At 48.3% G+C, this 24,342-nt stretch overlaps 1 protein-coding gene across 6 annotated transcripts in view; it reads right to left on the bottom strand.

Moving 5' to 3' along the window:
• Window positions 1-1,679: 1,679 nt before the first annotated feature.
• Ilf3 (interleukin enhancer binding factor 3) overlaps window positions 1,680-24,342 on the bottom strand; it is a 39,219-nt gene continuing 16,556 nt past the window's right edge. Inside the window, exons 2-21 of one of the 6 annotated variants that reach the window (XM_028763752.1) lie at window positions 18,941-19,038; window positions 18,582-18,620; window positions 17,991-18,220; window positions 17,392-17,569; window positions 14,549-14,696; window positions 13,210-13,301; window positions 12,734-12,829; window positions 12,067-12,178; window positions 11,541-11,638; window positions 10,881-10,992; window positions 10,687-10,797; window positions 9,491-9,690; window positions 9,023-9,190; window positions 7,842-7,964; window positions 7,507-7,683; window positions 7,258-7,414; window positions 7,088-7,141; window positions 3,616-3,981; window positions 2,917-3,045; window positions 1,680-2,367 (exon numbers count right to left, since the gene is read on the bottom strand). In XM_028763752.1, the coding sequence (XP_028619585.1) occupies window positions 2,231-2,367; window positions 2,917-3,045; window positions 3,616-3,981; window positions 7,088-7,141; window positions 7,258-7,414; window positions 7,507-7,683; window positions 7,842-7,964; window positions 9,023-9,190; window positions 9,491-9,690; window positions 10,687-10,797; window positions 10,881-10,992; window positions 11,541-11,638; window positions 12,067-12,178; window positions 12,734-12,829; window positions 13,210-13,301; window positions 14,549-14,696; window positions 17,392-17,569; window positions 17,991-18,220; window positions 18,582-18,620; window positions 18,941-18,943 (2,730 nt within the window). In that variant the 5' untranslated portion in view covers window positions 18,944-19,038 and the 3' untranslated portion in view covers window positions 1,680-2,230. Of the gene's footprint in view, window positions 2,368-2,916; window positions 3,046-3,615; window positions 3,982-5,279; window positions 6,643-7,087; window positions 7,142-7,257; window positions 7,415-7,506; window positions 7,684-7,841; window positions 7,968-9,022; window positions 9,191-9,490; window positions 9,691-10,686; window positions 10,798-10,880; window positions 10,993-11,540; window positions 11,639-12,066; window positions 12,179-12,733; window positions 12,830-13,209; window positions 13,302-14,548; window positions 14,697-17,391; window positions 17,570-17,990; window positions 18,221-18,581; window positions 18,621-18,940; window positions 19,039-24,342 lie in introns of those variants that run through there. The other 5 variants (XM_028763751.1, XM_028763753.1, XM_028763756.1 and 2 more) reach the window with 5 other exon arrangements.

Here is a 24,342-nt window from a genome sequence, read left to right as displayed (position 1 = left end):
GTGGTGCCATCTCTCTGTCTCTCTCCTGGGAAGGGTTGGAATGAGCCCTGCACCCAAACCTCGACTGTGACTTGCCTCATCTCCAGTTCTCAGCATGTAGAATACACAGTCAGACTGGATGTGCAGCTGCAGATGCCAAAGGCATTATGGTGAGCTTTGGGACACAGGACACCAAGTGGATGGCAAGGTGGCAGATGAGAATGGCCACAACCCGGGCACTGCTGAAGTAGACAGAAGCCCTGGACTGCATCCCTCCCTGTTAAGAGTCCAGAGTGGCCTTTAGTCACCCATTCCCAGCCTGGAAGGCTTCCTGCCCTCAGACAAGCATTACCACTCTGGAGCAGTTTGCATCTGGAACCCAGACCCCAACCCCAAGCACCCTGTCATCAGATGGACATCTAGATAGAGACTCCTTGCCGCTTCCTGCTAGAAGACAGATGACATGAGACACCATCCAAAGCAACCCGGAGAATAGCACCCAAGGAGTGTGTCCATCATAAACCAGCTCCTGTCCACTTACTACAGAGTAGGGGAGGAGTAGCAGCTCTCCAGGTTAGCTTCCAGCTGCTGGAGAGCAACTGCCAGGAATGCTTCCCGTCAGGTATGCACACGTCAAGGGCCAGCAACAGGTCACTATGTTCAGGGCACAAGCTACACCTTTCTAAAGCCAACTTCCTAGGTTGACAAACTCAAAAACATCAGGGGTGGTATGGGCAATCGACTGCTGCTGGTTGAGTGTCCACTGACAAACTTTAGTGTGGTAGACAGCTAACTTCACCCAGAGCTGCTGAAGGGGAGAGCCAGCTTGGCAGAGGGTGGAGTTGCTGTTAAGGTCTTCAGAGTTCTAAAGGTCCTGGGCTTCACAACTCCTCCCTCAGGCTATTATCTAACTAAGGCACCCTTTGTGTCTCTTGGCTGCCTTGTTGCGCGGAGGCAGGAGCCTAGAGTACCATAAACATCTTCTGATCACTTGCGTGGGAAGTCAAGGGACACCTGTGCTCAGGCTTGCAGCACTATAGACAGGTGACATGGGGTTTGTTGAAGGCTCCTCCCAACAAGTTGAATAGGAGGCTGGATGCCCTCTAGACCTTGCAGGTAGGGTCATAGGTGAGGAGGCCTTCCCTGGTGAAGATGCAACATCATCTGCACTGTATGAGCAGTATGAGACATGTGCCAAGGTACTCTCTCCAGGCAACACTGGCTTCTGGCAGCATCCCTCCTCCCACCATGGTATAGAATGTCACCTAGGGGGCAAAGACCACTGACAGTGACAACCACTGCCCTTGGGCACTCACAAGTCCCAGTCCAAATTCTTGAATTTCATAGCACCTTGAGGCAGGACTGAAAGTGGGGAACCTTATCCAGCCCTTCCATGCAGTTTTCCAACTGAGTTTACAGTCTGCTCTGCCATGGTGTGAGATTAGACTTAAAACCGTATCAAATCTGGGTGTGGTAACGCACTCCCTGTCATGCCAGCACTTGGGAGGCTGAGGTAGGAGGAGTTCTGCAAGTCTGGGACCAGTTGGGGCCCCATAAATTGAATGAAGACGTGGAGAACCAACACCATCCAAGAAGAGAAGACATCGGAAGGCCTGCAGATGGACTCTTACTAATAACCACGGTCTTCTTTGACCTTTCTTGCATGGCTGGGGGTCAGACACCCAGGCCTGAAACAGGCACTGTTTTGTTTTTCTTTTATTTATCTACATTCAGCGGAATTCAAATGTACTGTCTGAATGATCCAAACATACAAAAAAAAAACCCAAAAACAAACAAACAAACAAACAAAAACACCCCACTGTTTTTTAAGATAAAATTTTCACTTATAAAACTGAAACACTAAGCATTAAAATAATGAAAGCTCATGTAACTCACTTCACAAAAAGCATTAACAGATGACGTATCCCTTCTGCAACTATTAAAGACACCCGATGGAACTCATACCAGGCATAAACAGACAGGGATACCGCACGGCAAGAACTCGGAACACTATCAGACAAGGTGTAATGGTAATTAACAAACCACTGAAGACACGGAGTCCAAAACACAGCTAAATAGGGGTCACGGCACGGGTCCCGGGGACCACCACACCTCACAGCGTGGCAACGTCAGCGACGTGGACGGGTGGGCACTGGCCCAGTGGACATGGCAACTGGTGATGTGCAGACTCAATCTCCCGAGACAAGTTGGAGGCAGAGGTGCAGAAGGTTGAGAGGGGCAGCTTGAGCCTTTATCTGTACTGGTAGTTCATGCTGTGCTCTGTGTTCCGACTGTAGCCACCCTGTGAGGACTGGTAGGAGCTGGCAGGGCCGCTGTAGCTCTGGCTGGACCCAGGGGAGCTGTAGTTTGACTGTGATGAGTAGCCTCCTGCAAGATGAAAGTGGCTTAGAGGACAGAACTGGACGCCAAGGTGGCAGCTCCTGCTTTGTCATGCAGGCCCCATCACTCACTGCTACCCTGAGAAGTGGGAAAAGCTTCTAGGGGCCAATGTCAAGTGTTGACTTTCTGATCAGAGAAAGGAGCCCCACAGGTCAGTTCAGTCCCCTCTGACACAAGTGGCTCTTTAGTTTGGTGCCAACATTTAAGAACTTTGAGCTAGGTGTGGCAGCGCACACCTGTACTCTCAGCACTCACAAGGCAGAGGCAGGCAGATCACTCTGAGTGTGAGGCCAGCCTGGTCTACAGAGCTACACACACACACTCACAAAAATAGGTGGGAGGGTGGAGTTGGGCAACTTAAGGTCTCTGGATTCTGAAGACTGAGTAGTGGGTGTGGCCAGAGCCCAGGCTCCCCAGCCCCCAAGCACAGTCACCAGAAGTTGCCAGTATAGCTTCAGGCCTGGTGCATTCCTGCCAAGTCCTGTGCCCTTTAAAGCCCCCACCCCACCCCATGTTGGCCCTTGTTTCTGGGCCCACCTTGTTTGCCTTGGTATGAAGAGCTGCCTCCAGAACCTGCGCCATAACCCCCATGTGAGCCCGTGTTGTAGGATGACCCGCTGGAGCCATAGCTGTTCCCTCCACTCCGGCCTCCACTACCACTGTAGTCTAAGGCAAAGAAATCAGTGTGATTAGGGCCCGAGCCAAGGAGAACTGAGGTAGGCAAGGGCCTTGGCAGCAAGCCCTGTCAGTTACCCTGCCCCAGGTCAGGCTTGCAGCCCCCTCTGAAGTCTATCTGTCTCACTTCCCCCCTGCCTCCTCTCCCCTGAATCACAATGCTTTCACCTTCCCTGCGGTGCGCACCGCTTATTTACTCTCCAGTCCTTTTAATGACTGCTGTTCCATCATGAGGACAACCTCACTCCTACTCAACCCTACTGGGCAAAGACGTGCATGAGAATGGCTCAGAGGAGCTGGATATAACCTTGAGAAGTCCCAGGATGTCGATGGCCTTGCAATTTCTAGCCTGGTTAACTAGCCATAGCCTAGGGACAAAGGACTCAGCCAGAGGTGGAGACAGGGAAGAAACTTATAGCCCAAGGTGATGCTTTCAGGTTTCTCCCTACCTCCCACCCTCTCAGAGCCAAGACTATCTGAAATCAAGACCTCACAGTTCCTGGCTAGAGCTGGACTTCTTGCCATCCCCAACCAGGAAGTGGACACTGGAGGTCAACTCACTGAATTTGCTGTCGTAGCTGTAGTCAGAGCCCCCACCACCACCAGGGGAGTTGTAAGAGTTGGAGTAGGAGGAGTAGCTGCCCTGCCCATGGCCATAGCCTTTCTGCTTGCCCTGTGGCGTGCCGTAGCTGCTGTACTGGCTCTGGTTGTAAGGTTGCTGCTGGCCCTGGTGGGACTGGTAGCCCGAGCTGTAGGAGGGTTTCTGCTGGCCCCCATGCAGCGGCTTCTTCCCGGCATGTTTCGGGGGTACTGGTGAGCTGTAGCTGTCTCCTTGGTAGTAGGAGCTGTAGCTGGATGAGCCACCACCTCCCCCGCTGCCTCCACCACCGGCATTCCCAGAATGCCCTCCATTGCTGTAGAACTGACCTAGACAGGGAAGCAGCAGATTAGATGGATGGTCCCAGGGTGAGGGCTGGGAGGGGAGGAAGGCAGCAGTCATGGGCCCTGAAGGATGGCCCGCAGCCTTCTGCTCAGAGCAACGAGGAACAGATTGGAGCACAAGGCTCTGCTGGTCAAGGCAGCCTGGCTTAAGCCAGCCCAGCCTTCAGCTCCACTCACCCTCAGCTGATGACAAGGGGTCTTTGCCAAGCAGCAGCACGACAGCAGCTTTGCAGATGTCAACATTACAATGAGATGGGCTCCGAGCGTGGATGACATTCAGGACTAGCTGACGGCTACCCAGATGTCCCCAACGGTGACAGGAAAAGCAAAGCACCCAGAAGCAGTGAGCCACCCCCTTTTCCCTCCGTGCAGGAAATGAACTCAACAGGCATAAGTCATGGGGACCCCAGGAGGAGATGCCTTGCCATAACCACCATAGGTCTTCAAAGATCAAGTGGTCTTAAGACAGTGATGTGAGACTCAGACACTGCCAAGCTTCCTTCCTGTGAAACCACAGGGCTGGGGCACAGAACGGGTCCCTAGCATCACGAGAAGGCAAGCACAGGCCATGAAACAATGTCTGACGGGTCTCAGCACTGTGGCTGGCTGATACAGTCTCTGGCACCCACTTTTGATCACTGGGTTTGTCAACATGTTCCCTGTTGGAGACTTGGGTGGAATGACATGGGCTGGGCTGGGCCGAGGTATCACTTCAGCACCACTGAAGAAGGGAGTTCCCATCTCCAGGTAGGCTCAAGGGAAGCCAGTGCTCATCAGGGCCCTTGGAGTTCCTAGAAGCCTGGATTCCCAGAGTCGGTGCCTCAGCATGCAGACCTTTAGCCCAGTGAACCCCATCAAATCCTAGACAGGTACAAGGAAAAAGGGTACTCCCACAAAGCCTGTCCTTCCTTCCCAGGTTGAAAACTAAGGGCACCACACCTTCCCTTTACCCCCTCGTGTATGTACACTTCACCCCCATGCTGATGCTCCTCCTCCCAGCTACCAGCACAAGGAGAGGCAATACCCCTGTGCAAGCCCTTCCCTAGACAGGTCTCTCCCACCCCCATCACAAAGCCACAACACTGCAGGAGGAAGTGTTCCACAATGCAAGAAAGCAAACAGATGGAGGCTCAGTGAGGATACTGGGAAGCCAAGGGCTCCAACACTCCCCACTCCCCACTCCCACCCCAGCATCTCCTCCAAGCCCCTGCCCTGGCTTCCCAGGGTCCTATGCTGAGCAACTAAGCTGCCTGCCTGAAGCCAGGCATGAATGAAGACTCAAGTACGGGCTCATTACTTTAACATGTATTCATTTAAAAAATAATAGTAATAAGGAAGGGTAGGTCTTCAACGTCATTCAGAACTATTTCCTGGTATAAAAAGACATTATTTGCCAACAATAACTTTCTAAAAAATAAAAATAAAATAAAATACATCATGCAAAATCTTAGAAAGTTTCACTGACTTTTCGAACCTTGGGAAACAAATCACACAGTAACCATTTTGACCACTTTCTGCCTGTAGAAACGTCAAATCTTGCAAGTCAAGGCAGGGGCAGATCTGCAGCAAAGACTGCAGAGCAGAGGCCTAACCATAATATCACAAGACTCCTCACCAAAAAGAAGGGACCCTGTACTTTACACACTGGGACAAATTTCTAGGCACACAGACTCAGTGTCTGTCTACGTGCCAGGCAGTGTAGACCCAGGTGGGGCCAAACCCAGCTCTCAGCTGAGGGGAAAAAAGCCACAAAAACAACTGGGGATGTGTCAGGTTCTTCCAGGTCATTTTAAAAGCCCCATTGTGAAAAAGAATACAAAGCCAAACCCAATTCAGCAGTCAGTCACTGACGCTGCGATCAGGACTTGCAAAATTTTACGTTATTCCCTCCTCTCAAGCCTGGCCCATTTCTCACACAATTAACGGAAGCGCAGTTTTGATGCCTTTGCAAGTTCACTCTTAACTAAAGCAGCCACAGAACCTCAGCCCAAGGACCCAGAGCATTTACAGAAAGGTGGGAGGCCCTGCTCTATGCAGTGCACAAGTCCTGGCCGTCCCAGAGGTTTACATGCTCATAAAAAGGCAAGAAAAAAGCCAGCTGCTGTGAAGTCAGATGTGCTATAACAGTTTATCACTGCCAAAGGCATCAACCACATGTGGAAATTTATGAAAAGGTTAAAAATGCATACAAAACCTGCTGTAAATTAAGACAAAGGTAGATTAAAACGTGCCATTATCTGTCTCTTTAAATAAAAGAATGCTTTCCATAAAAAGCAAAGATGGGCTTTTGCCTTGATGCTGAACAACGCTGGCTCTAGAATTCTGTGCAAGGCTGCACACACGCACAAAAAAAATCTCTGAGAAAAGGGTTTTTCCACTTAGTGTGAACTTCGAAATGACCAAGTTCAAAGGCAAATTCATGATAGAAACTGCCATTGTCTTAAGTCTGCAGGCTAACAGTTTCAGACAGGCTGCGGTGGAAAGCCACGGTTGAGAACCCCAGTGAAGCACAGGGACACAGCACGGACACTTTGGGTTTTGGAGTTGGAGGAAATTGGAGTAAAAAGTTGATTTTGTGTCAATACTTTTAGACGCTCTAGGAAGCCCCAAAATCATGATAGCCGTAGCAGTCTGTGAAAAAGTCACCTACAAAAGGGGGAGACAGAGCAGAGAGAAGAAATTAGAATTCTTTTGAAAAAGGGCACAAAGCGCCACATTTGAAATTCAGGTTTTAGATTTCTCTGCTCGTGTGACCCCCCAATGAAGGCTCCTTCTCAAGACAAGAGCGGTGCACGGGCAGGAAGGCGCATTCTCAAAGACTGGTGCTTAAAGCAGAGAAATTTAAAATGCCGACTTCAAAGGAACTTAAGCGGTACACAAAGGGTGTCTTAGTATTAAAATTGTCAAGGACACACTTTGGGGACGGGGAGGTGGGGGTGGGGGTTTGAGGACCAGCTAACCTAATCACCGCAAAAAGGTACGGCTGGTGGCCCTGAGCCTCAGAGATGCTGAGGCCAGCACCCTACCCTAATCAGACCCAGACTATGCTGCCGCAGCTTCCCAAGTGCAGACACAGAAAGTGCACACTTACTGTAGCCTGCTGTGGCCGAATTGCTGCTGTACCCATAGCTTCCGTATCCAGCACCTGCAAAAGAACAGACAGGTTACAGGGTAGACATGCACCCACCCTGTGCCTCCAAGGAAAGGTACACAATAACTCCTGGAGTAGGCCAAGTAGGTGACATGAAGGGGGTCCCTCACCAGCATTCATGTAGCCTCCTCCATGGTTGGTGCCACCAAATCCTCGCCCCCGTCCTCGACCTCGGATGTTACCTCCTCGGCCCCGACCTCGGATGTTGGGAGGAGGGGGCACTTCATTATGCATAGGGCCTCCCATGCCAAAGCCAGGGTTGTGTGGCTGAAAGAGAATGCAGAGGAATGGGGTCCACCCCACCCTCAGATCATCCAAATTCCTACCCATGATCAGCAGGGTCAAAGGTAAATCCTCACCTTGGCAGCAAATTTGGGTCCACCTCGGACAGGTACAGGGGTTCTTTTCTTTTTGTTGGCTTCAAGAGCAAGAGGGGCATCAGGGAAAAGCTTCTCTAATGCAGCAAGTGCAGCATAAGCCTTTGCCACCTTTTTGTTTGAACCAGCACCTTGAAACTTCTGTCCGTCCACCTCAACCTGTAGAAAAACACACTGTTTGGGGGCTGAGCTAACCCAACACCTCCACTAGGGAAAGGGCCTAGCTCAAAGTTTTTCTGCAGAGGACCAGGCCTCCCCCAGAGCACTTCTTTCCCAGGAAGTTCAGAATGCCTCTAGCCAGCCACCTGCTTACTCACCTCCATAACAAACCGTTTGTCGTGGCTGCCCCCTGTCTCAGAAATGAGCTCATATTTGAGGCCACGTCTCTTCTCATTAAGCTCCATAACAGGGTTCTTGCCATGCTTAGTCAAAATCGGTCCCTGCTGTTTGACGCCCTCAGGGAAAGCACACAGATACAAACAAAAACCCAAACAAACAAACAAACGAACAAACAAACAAAAAGAAAACACTAAATTAGATTTGGGCACTCTACACCCACAAGAGTAAGTCACTGAGCTAAGCCCTCTCACTTGAACTCCTAACTGGATCTAAGCCCCCTATGTGTAAGGCAGCTGACAGGTGTCACTGAAACCCCACCTCTACCTATGTTGTTCTGACTCCCTGGGTACAGGGCTCTGGGCTGCATGACTCCCACAGCTGCCTGTGCAGGTGACTTGCATAAGATCTGGCAGGTTAAGTTCAACCTTTTGATACTGCAAAACATTACTATATACCAAGTTCTCACATAGGGACAAGCAAGATAGTTCAATGGGTAAAGATGCTTGCCACCAAGCCTGATGATCCAAGTCAGTCTCTGGAACCCACACAGAAGAAAACAGACTTCTAGAAGTTATGAGCACTAAACGTGCTGTGGTTGCATAGGGCCTCATATGTATACACACACAATAATGAGTAGAAGAAAAAGATTGTAGTAATAAAATGAAACTGCCATGGAGCTTATTATATTAAAGAGGGAAAAGAAAAGGTTCAGAGACTAACTCAGAGTTTTAAAGTACTGGCTACTCTCCAGAGGACTCACATTCAGTTCCCAGCACCTATATGGTGGTTCATAACCTTTTAAAAATTCAGTTCTGAGGAATGAGGGCACTGCACACATGTGTTGCACAGACACAGACACACACAGACACACACACACAGACACACACACACACACACACACACACACACAAAGAAACACACACATAAAAGATAAAAACTGGGGGGGGGGGGGGGGAATTAGGCCTAAGAACCAGGTACCCCAGGTTACAAAAAACCAAAAAAGTGCAAAATAATCTGACTGTATGAAATGATTTTGGGACTTCATACGGCCACAGGATGGAGGAGCCTGCCTGTGACTGCTTGTTCTGTCCTGGCAATAGCTTGTTTCTAGCACCCACCATGCATTCAGCACCATCTCTAGCACCCACCAGAGGCTCACCTCAGTAGTGGCATCTGAAGGGAAGACAGAACTGGGGTTGGAGACAGCTTCCACCACAGGGGGTGGGGCCACTACTGCTGGCTTCCCATCTGACTCCTCAGCGGAGTCCTCCCCCTTGCTGGAGTCTCTGCCTTCAGCGCCTGTTGGCAAGCCCATGTCCTGTAACACCTGTGGAGCAGACAAACCCAGGGAGCTCAGGTGAGGAAGGCTTGCAAGGAACCACCTACGCAGGTCCTTCCCGTACTCAAGAGCTTCCTAGGGGAGCTTGCAGCACAATCTCAGCTACCTTTTTTCTTTTAGTTCCTCAGGTTATCTCTGAACGTATGATAGATGTAACTTGTCAAATGATCCAAAAATCTAACTACCTATATTTTTATACCCTTTCTGAGATGCATGCTATAAGCCTAAAAAACCTGAGGCCAATGTGGGAAGTGCACTTTCTGTTAGGAGAGGAGTACCCACACTTACCTTCACGGCCACATGGAGCTTGGCAGTCTTTTTAGATGGCCCCGAGGCCTCGAAGGTACTGCCGTCTACCTCCACAGACATGGTGAAGATGGGAGCATGAACAGGACCCGTCTGGGAGATCAGCTTGTACTGCAGCCCTGGCTTCAGCTGGTTTAACCTCATCAAGGCATTCATAGCTTGGGGAGGCTCAGCCTTCTCCTCTAAGAAGACAACAAGGCAAAATGGGATTAAACTTCAAGAGCCCAGAAAAGACAAAGCCTAGAGACTGCTAGAACCTGTGGCAGGTGTGACTCATGGGAACATCTCTCTTTGTCTGTGCCTGTTACTAGTTTTGGGGGAAGTGAAAAGATGAGAAAGGTTCTCTCTCAGCTTAGCCTCATGGGTGCTGAGATGACAGATGTGGGACACTAGATGAAGACATTAGGTTTTTACAATACTTAAACATCAAGCAAGAGCAGCCTGGTCTCCATAGCCGGGTCAAGGACAAGTATAGCTACATATCAGAGACCACGTCTCTTTAAAAAAGAGGAAAAACAAAAACAAGAACTAGGAAGATGGCTAAGAGGGCAAAGAGTCTACTGTTGTGAATGAATGAATGCCTTAGAGTTCAGATCTTGAGAGCTCACGTAAAGGCAGATGAGACAGCCCATCTGTATCTGTGATCTCTGTACTCCCATGGCTAGACAGGAGACGGAAATGAAAGAATTCCCAGGAAGCACACGGACAGCTAGCCTGGCCTAGTGAGCAGTGAACAACAAAGACACCCTGTCTAAAACAAGGTGGAAGGCAAAGACCAAGGATGTCCTCTAACCTCCACAAGAACACCATGACACATGAACATTCAAACCTATACAAAAATTTTAAAATACACAGAGATAAAAAAAATTTTTTAAGCTGGGCAGTGGTGGTAAAATCTTTCATCCCAGCCCTCAAGATGCAGGGGCAGGCAGATCTCTGAGAGACAGCCTGGTTTACAGAGTGAGTTCCAGGACAGCCTGGGCTACAGAGAAACCCGCCTTACACAAAACAAACAAAAAACCCACAATGAATGAATAAAAAAAGTAATAAAGCCTTTAAATATGTGTTTAAAAAAAAATCAAAGCAAGAATAAAAGCACACTCATAACTTCCAGCTGCACAGTGACTGGGGCAGACAAAGGAAGGGTAGCATCCACAAACCAGGGCACATACTCATACCTTTCTTCTGGATCTTCTTTTTCTTTTTGCTGGGAGACTTCTCCTCCCCATCCTCTTCCATGGGGCGTTTCATGGGTGTGATGGCATAGGTGGTGCTGGGGGGGATTTGAACTGAAAAGGAGATCAAGTTAAAGCAGCTGAGACATGCAAACAGTACTCTAGAGAACCTGTCAACAATGTCTGTGTGTCCTTACCAGTGTAATCCACCGGGTTCTCGTTCTTTGGTTTCTTGGGCATTTTGGAAGGCAGGGGGTCCATTCCCAGTACTTTATGGAGTTGACCAAAGGCAGCAAGCCGCAGAGCATGCTATAGAAGGGAAGAAACTCTGACTTGGCTGCCTCATGCTATAGTGACTGTGTGTGTGCTTACTAATGCCTTCTGAGATGGGGTAGGAGCTGGAGGGCTACTAACAGTCTCCCCTAGGTCATCAAGGGGTCCCCTGACAGCCAGGGCAGGGCCTGACAGCTCGGGCCCAGCCTTGCTGTGGGGGAGGGCCAGCCTGTGACCACCCCCCTCAAAATGAGTACAGGAGACCCCAACCTGGGGGCTGGTTGCCACATGGAGTCAGGTGGTAGATCTGCAGGGGAGAGCCCCACTGCAAAGCTATTGCCCACTGCCCTTGCTGTGCCAACATGGCACACGAGCAAGGTGGACAGCAGACAACAATCACATGTGGCACCAGAACAAACAGCCCAGATTGGAGCATCCTGTATCAGAGACACCATGCCTTTTGCCTTGGTCCCCAACCTGAGCCTATGATCCAGGGGCTGCCCTTCAAATGCCCAGTAATGGAACTGGGAGCCAGTGAGTGCAGACTGGGTAAGGGCTCATGTTGGCAATGGCGACGACTATACCTGCGCACTCTGTGTGATATCTTCCCGTTGCTGTCTGTCTAGATGCCCAATAGCATCAGTGGCTTCTTTTTCACAAGGGTCATAAATGCCAGAACCATCTGAAGGCAGGAAACAAGGAAGATATGCAGAGGATTATCTCTTGTCGTCTCATAAGAGTTGTTGGCTGAGGGAACCAGGTGTGTTACCCCCCCGCACCCCATCCACACCCAGCTCTGGAAAACACACCGAGCTCGGTGACCCACTCGGCATCCAGCCCTCGACAGAAATAAATTATGTGTGTCTCAGAGCAAGAAAGTCACGTGGGAGTGGGTCACCACCGGCCCCGGGTCCGCCCTCTGATTCATGGCTGCGGACCCGGCACAGGGCTGGATATGATGGTGCAAGAGGGTAGTCACGTGCTTTGGCCCTAGCAAGGGGACATGGAGCTGCTGTAGCCCTAACCCAGTCAGTGGACCAGTGAGGCAGTGGCTATAAGGCCTTCATCCCTGTCCTTTTCCCTGTCCCTTGAAAATCACAAGGCCCCAACCTGGCATTACGATGCCGGATGCCAGGCACTCCAGCACTCTCCGCAGGGCTTCACCGGCACCCATTGGCCTATTGGCAGTGCCGATGGACTTCTCACACAGCAACTCCAGAGGCTAAAAAGCAAGAAGTATAATGAGCTTCCAGCTGCAGAAGGTGATATCCCAGGAAGCCCTATTAACAGGTAAGAGAGGCTAAGGGGTCCTAAGAATCAAAGCCAGCCAGTGAGGTGAAAGTCCAACATAAGACATCTAGGCAGGGGCTGGCAGACTTTCACAGGAGCAGTATGGGGGCCAAGGAGCAACACTGAGAACAGAAATGGGTAATTATGCTTGAGATGTAACCACTAGAAATGATGTTCTTAATAGCAGGCTGTTAAGAAATAGGCAGCTGACAGAATAGGCCTTGGGCCTGTGTTGGCAAGAGGTTCAAAATACTTGCACACTTATCCTTAGCTGAGTCACAGTAGACTGCCTGGCCAGCTCCCACCTCTTCTCTGAACTATGCCCCTCACAGAAGGCCCTCGTCTTGTTTCTACCCCCAACCCAAGGTATAACTGATCACAACAGCCACTGAAGCCAACAGCCATGAAGCTATGTGGAGGCTACATTCTGAAAGGGCCTGCTTGGACAAACACCACCACCACCCCTAGTCACAGGTGTGTGTCTTACCCATCCTCTGAGGGGACCCCAGGTGGGTACTCGGGTACACAGATCCCTTAGGACACGGATGACAATGACACACGACTTCAGCCCATTGGCTCTGGCCTAGAGGAAGAAAGTGTAGACTCTTCATACTCAGGGCACCATGAAGGACACCAGGCAAACATGAACAACTTGAGTCTCATGGTGCTGCTTTGCCAAGGGCACACAATTGCAGGGGTACACAGCCACCAAGTATGTGGCCAGCAACTCGCTCATTGCATAAGTGGAAGCCTGTTACCCTTATTGCAAAGCAGCCCACACTCAGCATGAGCCTCCTCAGGGTTGTCAAGTCAAATTGATTGAGGCACGCTCCTTTAGCAGCTGCACGCTGCAGGTGCTAACAAGATCGGCACAGCTACAGTCAATGTTATGGTCAAAGTTAGCCATGTTGCAAAACTTAGGCATTCTCTACCAAAAGACAAAGAGAAGAACAAAATGCAAACCTGGAACCACTTGGCGTGTCGGAGGGACGCCAAGGCAGCAAGGCATTTCTGCCTGTCCAGAACATCCGGGGGGTCGTTGACTGATAGCGTTTCTATTCATGGATGGAATAAGAAGACAAGGCACAGTTTGACCAAGGGGTTCTGTCAGGTACAAAGGGGGTGTGGCAGCTTCCTAAAGGGCAGCTGAGTCTCCCACAATCTCAATGTGTGTCCACCCTGGACGAGGGAAGGAGAGGCTAAAGTGCCATCAGCTCTGCTCTGAGAGGAAGTCAGAAAAATTGGGAGGCCCTCTCCCAAATTTTAAACCACAGAAACAAAAACCAAAATCAAAAAAGAAAAGGCACAATCAGTGGGGAAGGGAAAAGATAGGCTAACCCTATCTTCTAATAGACCATTCCCTTGCTTCCTCCCCACGAATAAGCTAGGCTGGAATTTACAATATGAAAAACAAAAACAAAAACAAAAAAAGAGGTGGGGGAGTGGAAATTAACTCCCTCTCTGCTTCTCACAAACAGGCATCCACCTGTAGCACAGGGGACCACCTCCACCCACCAGGCGGGACTGCCCTAGCCCCAGGCCTTGACAGAGAGAGTCCTGTTGGTCAAAGGTCCAGCGTCCCTGAGTGGATAAGCTAAGAGGGCTTTGCTCACTGGCATCAGATACGCGTGCCAAAGGGAAATCAACAAGCCAGCCTCCACTGCAGTACAACTAGGCTGTTGTTTGGCTCTGCCAGCTACCAAGGATTTGGATAAGGCCTGAGAGCAGGCCCAGAAGGGCTCCAGGGAGACAACTGAATTGTGGATGATGCATTAGCTTAGCATCTGAAGTGCAAAGACTGGGCTGGAAGACAGCACAATAGTTTAAAACCTTATCCAAAACTCTGCTGCTGCTCCTGGTCTCTCTAAAGCTCATAGAGTGCCACAGGCAGAGGCCAAACAAAACACCCAGGCTGTGCCACAGGGCCAGTCCATCACTACTCCTATGTGCCGTCTGTATAGAAGCCATCTGGTTGCTGCTAACCACTGCAACACTGGAAGATTCCCGGGGAAACACTTTTTTCCAAGAGGGAAACAAGTTTAACAAGGAGATTCCATACCATTTGAGGAGTAAGCGAAACAAAATGGTGTACTCTCTATGCAAAGTGCTACTCACTTTTAGTGCCACTGCTGGGTCAAACTCCCAAGAACACAAGGCCAAGGGGAGACATGAATTTAGAGTAAAGGCAGTCAGAGCTACACTGACACCCTCTAATCCGAGCACTCTAAAACTGAATAGCACATTTGAGCAAGAGGGAACACCAAGTCTGCAATGTTTTGGTGGCCTCTCTCGGCCTCCCTACCTCCAGCTAATACTTTCTCCATTTCTTCTCTGACAACAGGGGAGGTCAGATGGATGGTCAAGGACAAGGGAGGCTCTTTTGTGTTTTTTATCACAATCGCAGCATCATCCACAGACTGGAGTATTTCATACTTGTCTTCTGTTACAGTCTGGAGGAGGAAAAAAAGGTAGCTTTCAAAACACTTTCTCTGCAAGGCAATCAATAATTCTGACAAACTCTGTTGAATCTCAGGCTATGAATGTCAGGAGGGCCCCTACCTGGTCTGTCAGGAGCTGCCCTTGGCTGGCCAGGTCTTTGGGTCTCCAACCCAGTAATCAAAGAAGCTATTTCTCACTAGAAGTATTAAAGTGTAGAGAACTAGGCGTGGTGGCTCATACCTCTATAATCCCAGCACTTAAGAGAGGATGATGAGGTCAAAGCTAACATGAGCCACTGAACAAGACTATCTCAAGGGCACAGAGAGAAAGGAACTAGTCAGTGGCAGCCATTCCAGTGACTTGGGAGACTGGAGCCAAAGAATCACTTGAGCCCAAGAGGTTAGAGCCAGCCATGGCAATAGAGTGACACCAACAACAGTGAATCTTAATTTAAAAACAAACAAGAATGTGATTTAGCATCGGGGTACATGCCTGAAATCTCAGCACTCTGAAGACAGAGGCAAGAGGACACTACAAGTTCTCAAACTTGCAACATAGTCTACATATGTAAGATCCAGGCAAGCCACAGCTACACAATGGAATCCAATGTTAAAATAAATAAGTCAACAGCTATCAAGCCAGGGATACATGTCTATAACCAACCCTCAGGATGCAGAGGCAAGAAGACTGAGTTCAAGGACAGCCTAAGATAACAAAGGGAAAACCTATTTAAAACAAAACAACAACCAAAAGTTTTCTTTTTCATTTCCTGAGGCAGGCTCTTCTCATCATACAGATCTCCCCCCACTTGAGGTTTGAAGAACCTCAAGGCTTGAGGTTCTAATTTCTAGCATGCACCTAACATGCCAATCCTTCAAGGCTGCAGAATGAAGAACATGTCACTCACGACACTGTGTGGGAAGCCCAGTGCCCATGACAGAAGGGAATCCTCAGCTTGAACAAGTTCCATGCTGGGAGAAGCAATCAGCAGATAATGTGGAAGAGAAGCACATCTATTACCCCAGCCTCTAGCTAATGATAAATACAGGGGCATGTGCCTTCTGCAGAGCAGGTCTAAAGGGTACTCAACAGTCCAAGCTCAACTGCTTTAATATGCTAGTTTATGCTAACTGGAAATTAGTTTCTTTTATCATTTTTGTTAAAAGTTAAAGCACATTACTGTAAAGACGACATGTGCCCTAAAAACTGATAGGAAGATTTCTCAATCTGCATGGTTCACCTTCTGGACCAGGTAATATCTTACTGAGAGGAAGCAGTCCTGTATCATATGGGGTGTTTAAAGCATCCCTGGTGACCAATAACTGGGGGAAGGCGTACTCATTCCCCTATCTCCAGATGCCCAAAAGTCCTTAGGGAGAGTGGGGGTGTCAGCTGTCAAAACCCACTGACACATGTGCACGGACTTTTGTTCATGCACTAGGGATGGAACTGGGCAAACTCCCCAAGCACACTATATGCACACTTCAAGGCAGCCACTCCCAGTACTACCCCAATGAGCAGCTCTTCACAAAGCTGTTTTAAAAATATTTACCAATGTACTCTATATAACAGTCTTTAAAAAGACGTAATAATAACTGAAATCACAGCTATAAGAAGCCTTCAGCAGTTCTCAGGTTTCTAACATTCTACACTTGCTCCTCCAGATCTCAACTCACTGTCCTGAGCATGGACCTAACATATTATGGAAATGTTTATTGGCATACAGAGATATTTTTCTTTGCAAAATAGCAAGACTTAAAACCCATTTTGAATTTGTTTGCTATCTTTTTGTTAAATCCATGAAGACTTTTCTAAAACTGCAGAATGTGGCAGTGAAGAAGCTTTGCTATCTCCGGCTGCCCTGGGATCAGCTTCTCCATCCCTGAATGTCACGTCACCCCCACCCCTCAGACAAGTGTGATGTCAGCCACCGAAACTGGCTAGAAAGAGCCACTCCTATAATCCTAGCACCCTAGAGGCAAGAGAAAAGAGATGTTGAAGCCAGCCTGGGCTATATGAGATTCTTTCTCAAAAGTCAGGGAAGGGAAAGTGGGCCAAAATGGACAGACTCTCAAAGAAAGTGGGGGGGGAGGGCTAAACATATATCTGACTCAGGGTCTGGCTTAGTAAATATTAAATAAATATGAAAGACCATTACTTATGCAATATTTTAGAAACAGAAGACAAACGACTGAGGTTTTTTTTGTTTGTTTTTTGAGTCAGGGTCTTACTCTACAGCCCAGGCTGGATGTGACTTCCCAATATAATCTTCCTGACTCAGCCTCCTAAATGCTGGGATTACAGGTATGAGCCACCATGACCACACTCTCCCCCCACCCCTTCTCTTTCTCTACTCTACCATTGAACTCCCTCCAGCTGCAGCCAGATGAATGGAGTTTTAAGTATGTCCATGCCTGATTTCCCCCATACCACACAGACCAATAGCCCAGGCTTCACAGGTAGGAGCACAAGGCTTTCGATAATTAGCAGTCTGGGTACCACTAAAGACAGCAGATGATTTCCCACAGACACTCCATGGCTCCAGTGTCCTGCCTGCTATCAAGATGAACACATGGAAAGTACAAGAGGGAACCTGCTCCCTGGCACATGGCAGATAGGCTCTCCCCTTCCTCTGACCATCTCTTCTCCCCAAGAGCTAGGGCACCCCCCTCTGGCATGATGGTAGTGGTGGTGACGACAACTCACAGTGAGCTGGATGGCCAGGTTGTCAGCCACCTTGTCCAGAAGGGCAGTTGTGGGCTTCTCCTTACAGAGCAGAACCAGCTCCAGATCCAAGTCCCCCTTGAGCAGAAGACCCTTGGCTACCAGGCCGACCCGCATCACGCCCCTCAGGGTCCTAGTCATGTGTTCCGCCTTCTGTTCCCTGAGAGACAGACAAAAGTCAGGCTCAATGGGAAACCGACCTAGCCAGAACCCAGAGAGGTTGGCACTTCTTAGAAGAGATGCTAACTTAGCTGTGCCACATGGTGACACAGACCTGTAATCCCAGCTCTCAGGGGGATGAGGCAGAAGGACCTCTGTGATTTTGATGCTACCGTAGGCTACAAAATAAGTTTAAGGCCAGCATAGGCTATCCAGTGAGATCCTGTCACAAAAAACACTAGATGAGCTAGGCAACATAGAGGCAGGCAACATCAGGAATTCAAGGGCAGGCTTGGCTATATAGTAAGTTAATAAGTCTGGGCTACATGAGACCCTGCCTGAAAAGACCTAAGCCCTCCTCAACAAACAAACAAACAAACAAACAAACAAACATACATACATACAGAGACACTGAGACTCACCCAGCCCCTTCTTTGCTCTCATCATCTGGGGGCGTGTCCATATTTTCTGCCTCAGAGAGCTCGCTGTTGCCTTTCTCCTGCTCATCGATCCAGTCAGAGACAGCCTTGAGGGCCCGCTCAGTGTGGGACACCATGTTCTGTACAGCCTCCAGCTCCTCTTGTGTTGGGTACACTGAAGAATGCTTTGCCATCACATGGCGATCATCATTCACAAAAATTCTCATGGGACGCTGGAAATGTGAAAACTACGCTAAAAATGATGCAAGGACAGGCAGCAGCCCACCCCTCACCTCAGTACCATTCCATCCTTCAGAGAAGAGTCTAGGGGAGCATGACCCAGGACCTGAGAGGAGACTCTCCAGGCCGCAGCAGGAATGGGGCACTCTACGTATCGCTATACTACAGTAGTCCCCCCTTATCCGCGGGGTACACATTCCAAGACCCCAGTGGAAGCCTTAAACCGCGGACAGCACCAAAACCAATCTAGTCTGGGTTTGACCTCTACGCACACAGGTCAATCAGGCACAGGAAGGGCTTAGACAGGACGGAATGTGAATGTTGTCTCCCTCCAAGTAGCATCGTCCTACTCACCCTTCTTCTTCTTGTGATGAAGTGATGATGATACAATGCCTACGTGATGAGATGAAGTGAGGTGAATGACGCAGGCATCAGGACGGCGCAAAATTTAAAACTTATCAATTTTTTTCTTTCTGGAAATTTCCACTAAATATTTTCAGACTGCGGTGGACCGCAGGTAACTGAAACCGCGGGAATTGAGAACACAGCTAAGGGGGGACTACTGTATTCACATCGTGACACGTAATTATTTTAGAAAATTAAATGTCTAAGATAAAATGCTAACAGCATCAAATGCTTTGGGGACATGCTATGAGCATCTCTGTACATAAGTGAAGGAAAAGTGTTGATGACCAAAGAAAAAAATGTCTTACCATTTTCCCCTCCTTTTTTCTTGCAGTGTCTGGAAATCAGCCTTGGCTTATCTTTTCAAACTGTGACAGTTCCTTGGTGTTACCAATACTTCAACTATCTATAAGACCAGAAAACCTTTTTTAGTTTAAAATATCCCAGAAATGGATGATCTCAGCAGCTAAATACTTAGTAGTAGGGATAAAGTTGCTAGCTCACAAAGGGCCTGCTCACAGCAGGACACATCTGTCTTCCCAGTAGCCAGGCCAAGGCACCAAAACAACTCACTCTAATTTCCCCTGATACAAAAACAGCAGGCTTTGAGCAGACAGACACACTGAAGGTGTGTTCCCTGTTTCATTTCTTCCTATACAGCATGCAATGGGAGCCAGGAATGCGGCGGGTGGGGTGGTGGGGTAGTGCATGACACAGATAACACCGTGTGTATAAGAGGCAGGTTGTCAGAGTTTTCTGGTCCCCAAACTTCAAATCCTTTGGCTTCCACCTCCCAAGTGTTAGGACAACAGACATGTCCCACCAAGCCTAGCTTAGACTCTTACAGTTCTGGAACCAAACAGGGACTTACATGCTGGGTATGTACTCTATTTTGCAAGTGTGTGCTATATGCACACCAGTCTCTGTGGGTACACATGGAAGACAGAGAAGGTGTTGGGTGTCCTGCTCTATCAGTTCCCACTTTATCCCCTTATTGTAGAGCCTCTCACCAAACCTGGAGCTAGGTTAGCACCTTGAAAGTCCTAGGGATCCTCCTGTCTCTGTCCCACCACAGCACTAGGGTTACATCCTCCATGAGGCCATGGTCCAGCTTTTCCCAAGGACACTGGAACTCTACCTCAGGCGTTCATGCATGTGCAGCAAGCTTTCAGACTTATCCATTAGGCCATCTTCCCAATCCTAGGGTTGGTTTTTCAAGGCAAGATTCCTTTTTTTTTTTTTTTAATGGTTTTTCGAGACAGGGTTTCTCTGTGTAGTTCTGGCTGTCCTGGAGCTCACTCTGTAGACCAGGCTAGCCTCGAACTCAGAAAGACGCCTGCCTCTGCCTCCCAAGTGCTAGGATTAGGCATGTACCACCACTGCCCGGCTAAGGCAGGATTTCTATTATAGCTCAGGCTGGCCTAAAATTTTCTATACAGAGAAAAAAATGACCTTAAATTCCTGATTCTCTTCTATATCTTTCAAGTGCTAGATTACAGGCATTTGTCACAGAAGTCAAGCTTTCACTTAGTTTGCATAATACATTCATCAAACACAGAGACACATAGAAGCTGGGCACACGCTCATTTCCCTGGCTGCACTCCCAACACCAAAGTATGCCGGGCTGTATAAATAAACTCGAGCAGGCAGTGAAACAGGGGTTGCTCAGTAGTAGAGCATGTGCTTAACACACTGCAGACACTGGGTATTATCCCCAGCATTAAAACTCAGAATGTAATGTAAAGCTGAACACGGTGGCTCACACAAGTGATCCAGGCAGAGGCCAGAATGAGCTGCACAAAGATCTTCCTTCAAACCCTAGGATCCACACAGTGGAAGGAGAGAAACAACTACATTCTTGAAGTTGTCCCCTGACCACCATGTGGGTGATATAACATGTTCTTCCCCGTGCAAACAAATAAATGTAATAAAAAATTAAACATAAACTAAACATAAGATTAACAAGCTACCAAAATATGTTGTGGGTAGAAATGTTGAACAAAACATGGGCACTATTCCCAACCCCTGATGAGGACAGAGGCAGGAATAGTGGGAGAGGGAGGCTAGACTGGGTCTGCAAAGCAAGTTCCAGGCCAGCCATGCTGTAAAAACAGAAAGGGAGGGAAAGAAAAGGAAAAAGAAATTAAGAAAACCGCAGAACTTGGTAGTAGACATCTTTAATCCCAGTACTCAGAAGGCAAAGACATGAGCAATCTCTGATTTTGAGGCCAAGCTGGTCTACAAGGCAAGTTTCAGGAAAGCCAGAGACACACAGAGAAACCCTGTCTCAAAAGATAAATAAATAAATGCAAAAGAAAACAAAACTATGTTCATTAGGCATGGCAATATTCCCTGCACTCAGGAAGCAGAGGCAAGGGGTGCAAAAGTGAAGGTCAGCCTAGGCTATTTTAACCCTATTTTAATAAACAGACAGGGCAGGAGATAGATTAGTGGATAAGAAGAACACTTGCCAATCAAGCATGAACACCTGCAGTTGACTCCCCAATATCCATACAGGAAAGCCTGTAATCCCAGCACTATGTGGGTTAGAGACAGGAGGAGGCTGGCTAAGGCTTTCTGCTGCTTAGCTCCAGCTTCACTGAGAGCACCCGTGTGAGGACTGAGGTGAATGAGAGCAGGACACACATTATTATCCTCTCCCCCTCACACTCACACAAACTTTGATTTCAAAAAGAAATCAAACATTCATACAAATAAACCAAAATATCAACCCTTCATGTTGGGAAAAGGAAAAGAGGTAGGAGCTCTGAGCCTTGAGGACACTGCAGAGCCAGAGAAAATCATGAGGTCGCAAGGAGCTCTGCTGCATGGAGAAAAAGTGGTGAGTACTCTCCACCTTGGTCAGAGAAGCTTCTGTTTGCAGTGGGCTTGGGTCAATGCAGACTCATAACCAGTCCAAGTGCTGAAGATACGCGATTACTAAGTCCACAGCCCTAAATGGGACATCTAGTCAATGGCTCCTAGGTCTAGGAAACAGCACAGAAGAGAGGGCAGACAGGATGCTAAGAGCCATAGGATGTGGTAGGAACACCGTGAAAGCATGTCTTCCTGATATGACCTGGCTACTGCACTTACAGTAACTGGGGCTACCTGCACAAGACCTACACTGCTTAGGGTCTGTCAACATTTTAGCATAGATGGAGGAGTGGCTTTAGGAGGCCCACCCTAGCTGAGGCTCTCTTGGTAGTTAATAGCTGCTAAGGAAAAGATAGTAATTTTCTTTAATGTTGCAACCATTGGTAAGTTGCCCATGCACCAAGTATGGAACAACCCCACCACTACCCTACTAACATACTTTTACAAGCAACCTTAATTAAAGGTAATGGGCTATAAAACAGCAACAAAACAAATAAAACAAAAAAACAACAAAACCCTGAGGCAAGGAGAGACCTGTTGAAAAGGACTCAGCAGGAATCTGACAGGGTGAAGGGGGAGTAAGAATAATCAAAATCTATTATGTGCATGGACAGAACTGTTGAAAATTTTGTTAAAAAATATTTCTAGAAGGAGCAGCCAGCAGAATGGCTCAAGGGTAAGGGTGCAAAAACTAACTCCTCCTGCAAGCTGTCCTCTGAACCTCCTCAGGTATGTTATAGCATGTGCGTCACCCCCCTCATCCCCCGGCCACCACACAATAAAAAAATGAATGTACTTAAGAGACAAATGAACATTTGGAAAAGCTAAGATACCCAAATGTACAACATAAGTCTTCAGGGCAAAAGCAGCTACATACACAATTCTCTAAGAAACATGCAAACTACAGCGAGCCCCACTCCTGTGCCCTACAAACAGCCTGCCTAGGCTGCAACTGTCCACCAGTCAACAGCTAAGTCCTTCCACAGCGCCACTCTGCTCTATCACACCAGTGAGGCCTTTCAGCTATACTAGTTACAAGACAGACTATAGGTACAACCCTCAAAAGGCATAAACTGCAAGGACAAAGTACCAAAACTGCCCAAAGAGACTTTCCTAAAGAGCTTCAGGACTGCCTAGCAATCAGCACTACCCAGTTAGAAAGTTAAACTAACAGCACAGCATGGTAGATGCAGAGTGCTGCAGAAGTGGCTCAGGAAAGAGGAGAAAGGCATCAGAGGACAAAAGGCAAGGAGAGAGTGCAGAGGGATGATAAGAGGCAGGAGACCAAGCCTAGGCTGTAACTGCTCCTAAGCAGGCACACATGGGAAAAGCCAAAGCCCAGTGACTTTGGAGTTACCTGTCTGCCTCTCAACTTTCTATGGGGTTTCTTTCTTATTCTTGAAGCACAGAGAGAGCCCTGCACAACATCTTAAAAGCTAAGCAGGTCAGCCTATGTAAGCCACAAAGCCCAGGTTCCTCTGACCCTTAGGATGGTAGCAGTTCCTTCCCATGTAAAAAGGAAGAGACTGGAACTCAGCTGAGAGTCAACTATACCAGGCTGTGTTGCAAAAGGATGCCTATGCACAGCTCCAATGTCAGCACTTGAAAGGTAAAGGCAAGGCCGGGCAGTGGTGGTGCACGCCTTTAATCCCAGCACTTGGGAGGCAGAGGCAGAAGAATTTCTGAGTTCGAGGCCAGCCTGGTCTACAGAGTGAGTTCCAGGACAGCCAGGGCTACACAAAGAAACCCCGTCTCGAAAAACCAAAAAGGTAAAGGCAGGATCAGGACTTAGGACACGTTTGAGGCCAGGCTAGGTTAAGGGAAAATTTATCTCAAAAGCCAATGCTTGAGAGCTAAAAAGGCAGCTTTGTGGTTAAGAACACTAGCAGTTCGGGCTGGAGAGATGGCTCAGCGGTTAAGAGCACTGACTGTTCTTCCAGAGGTCCTGAGTTCAATTTCCAGCAACCACATGGTGGCTCACAACCATCTGTAACGGGATCCGATGCCCTCTTCTGGTACAGTGTACTCGCATACATAAAATAAATATATAAAACCTTTAAAAAAAAAAAAAAAAAAAGAACACTAGCTGTTCTTATAGAAGACTGGAGTTACCAGCACCCATACTGAATAACTTACACCTTCCTGTAACTCCAGACATAGACACTTGTACTCTCATACTTACCCAACCCAGGGACGGGGAGACACACACACACACACACACACACACACACAGAAACACACATGTTAAAAAATACCTTCTTGCCGGGCGGTGGTGGCGCACGCCTTTAATCCCAGCACTTGGGAGGCAGAGGCAGGCGGATTTCTGAGTTCGAGAGTTCGAGGCTAGCCTGGTCTACAGAGTGAGTTCCAGGACAGCCAGGGCTACTCAGAGAAACCCTGTCTCGAAAAACCAAAAAAAAAAAAAAAAAAAAACCTTCTTAGGCCGGGCGGTGGTGGCACACGCCTTTAATCCCAGCACTTGGGAGGCAGAAGCAGGCGGATTTCTGAGTTTGAGGCCAGCCTGGTCTACAGAGTGAGTTCCAGGACAGCCAGGGCTACACAGAGAAACTCTGTCTCGAAAAAAAAAGAAAAGAAAAAAAGAAAAAAAAGAAAAAAAGAAAAAAAAAACCACCTTCTTAAAAATATGTACTGCTGGCTGGGCGGTGGTGGCGCACGCCTTTAATCCCAGCACTTGGGAGGCAGAGGCAGGTGGATCTCTGAGTTCGAGAGTTCGAGGCCAGCCTGGTCTACAGAGTGAGTTCCAGGACAGCCAGGGCTACACAGAGAAACCCTGTCTCGAAAAAACCAAAAAAAAAAAAAAAAAAAAAATGTA

The sequence above is a fragment of the Grammomys surdaster genome, unplaced genomic scaffold (genome assembly GCF_004785775.1).
Source record: "Grammomys surdaster isolate TR1022 unplaced genomic scaffold, NIH_TR_1.0 140, whole genome shotgun sequence".
Lineage (NCBI taxonomy): Eukaryota > Metazoa > Chordata > Mammalia > Rodentia > Muridae > Grammomys > Grammomys surdaster.
The sequence above is the reverse complement of the archived record's forward strand: the minus strand, read 5'-3'. Positions and strand labels throughout refer to the sequence as shown.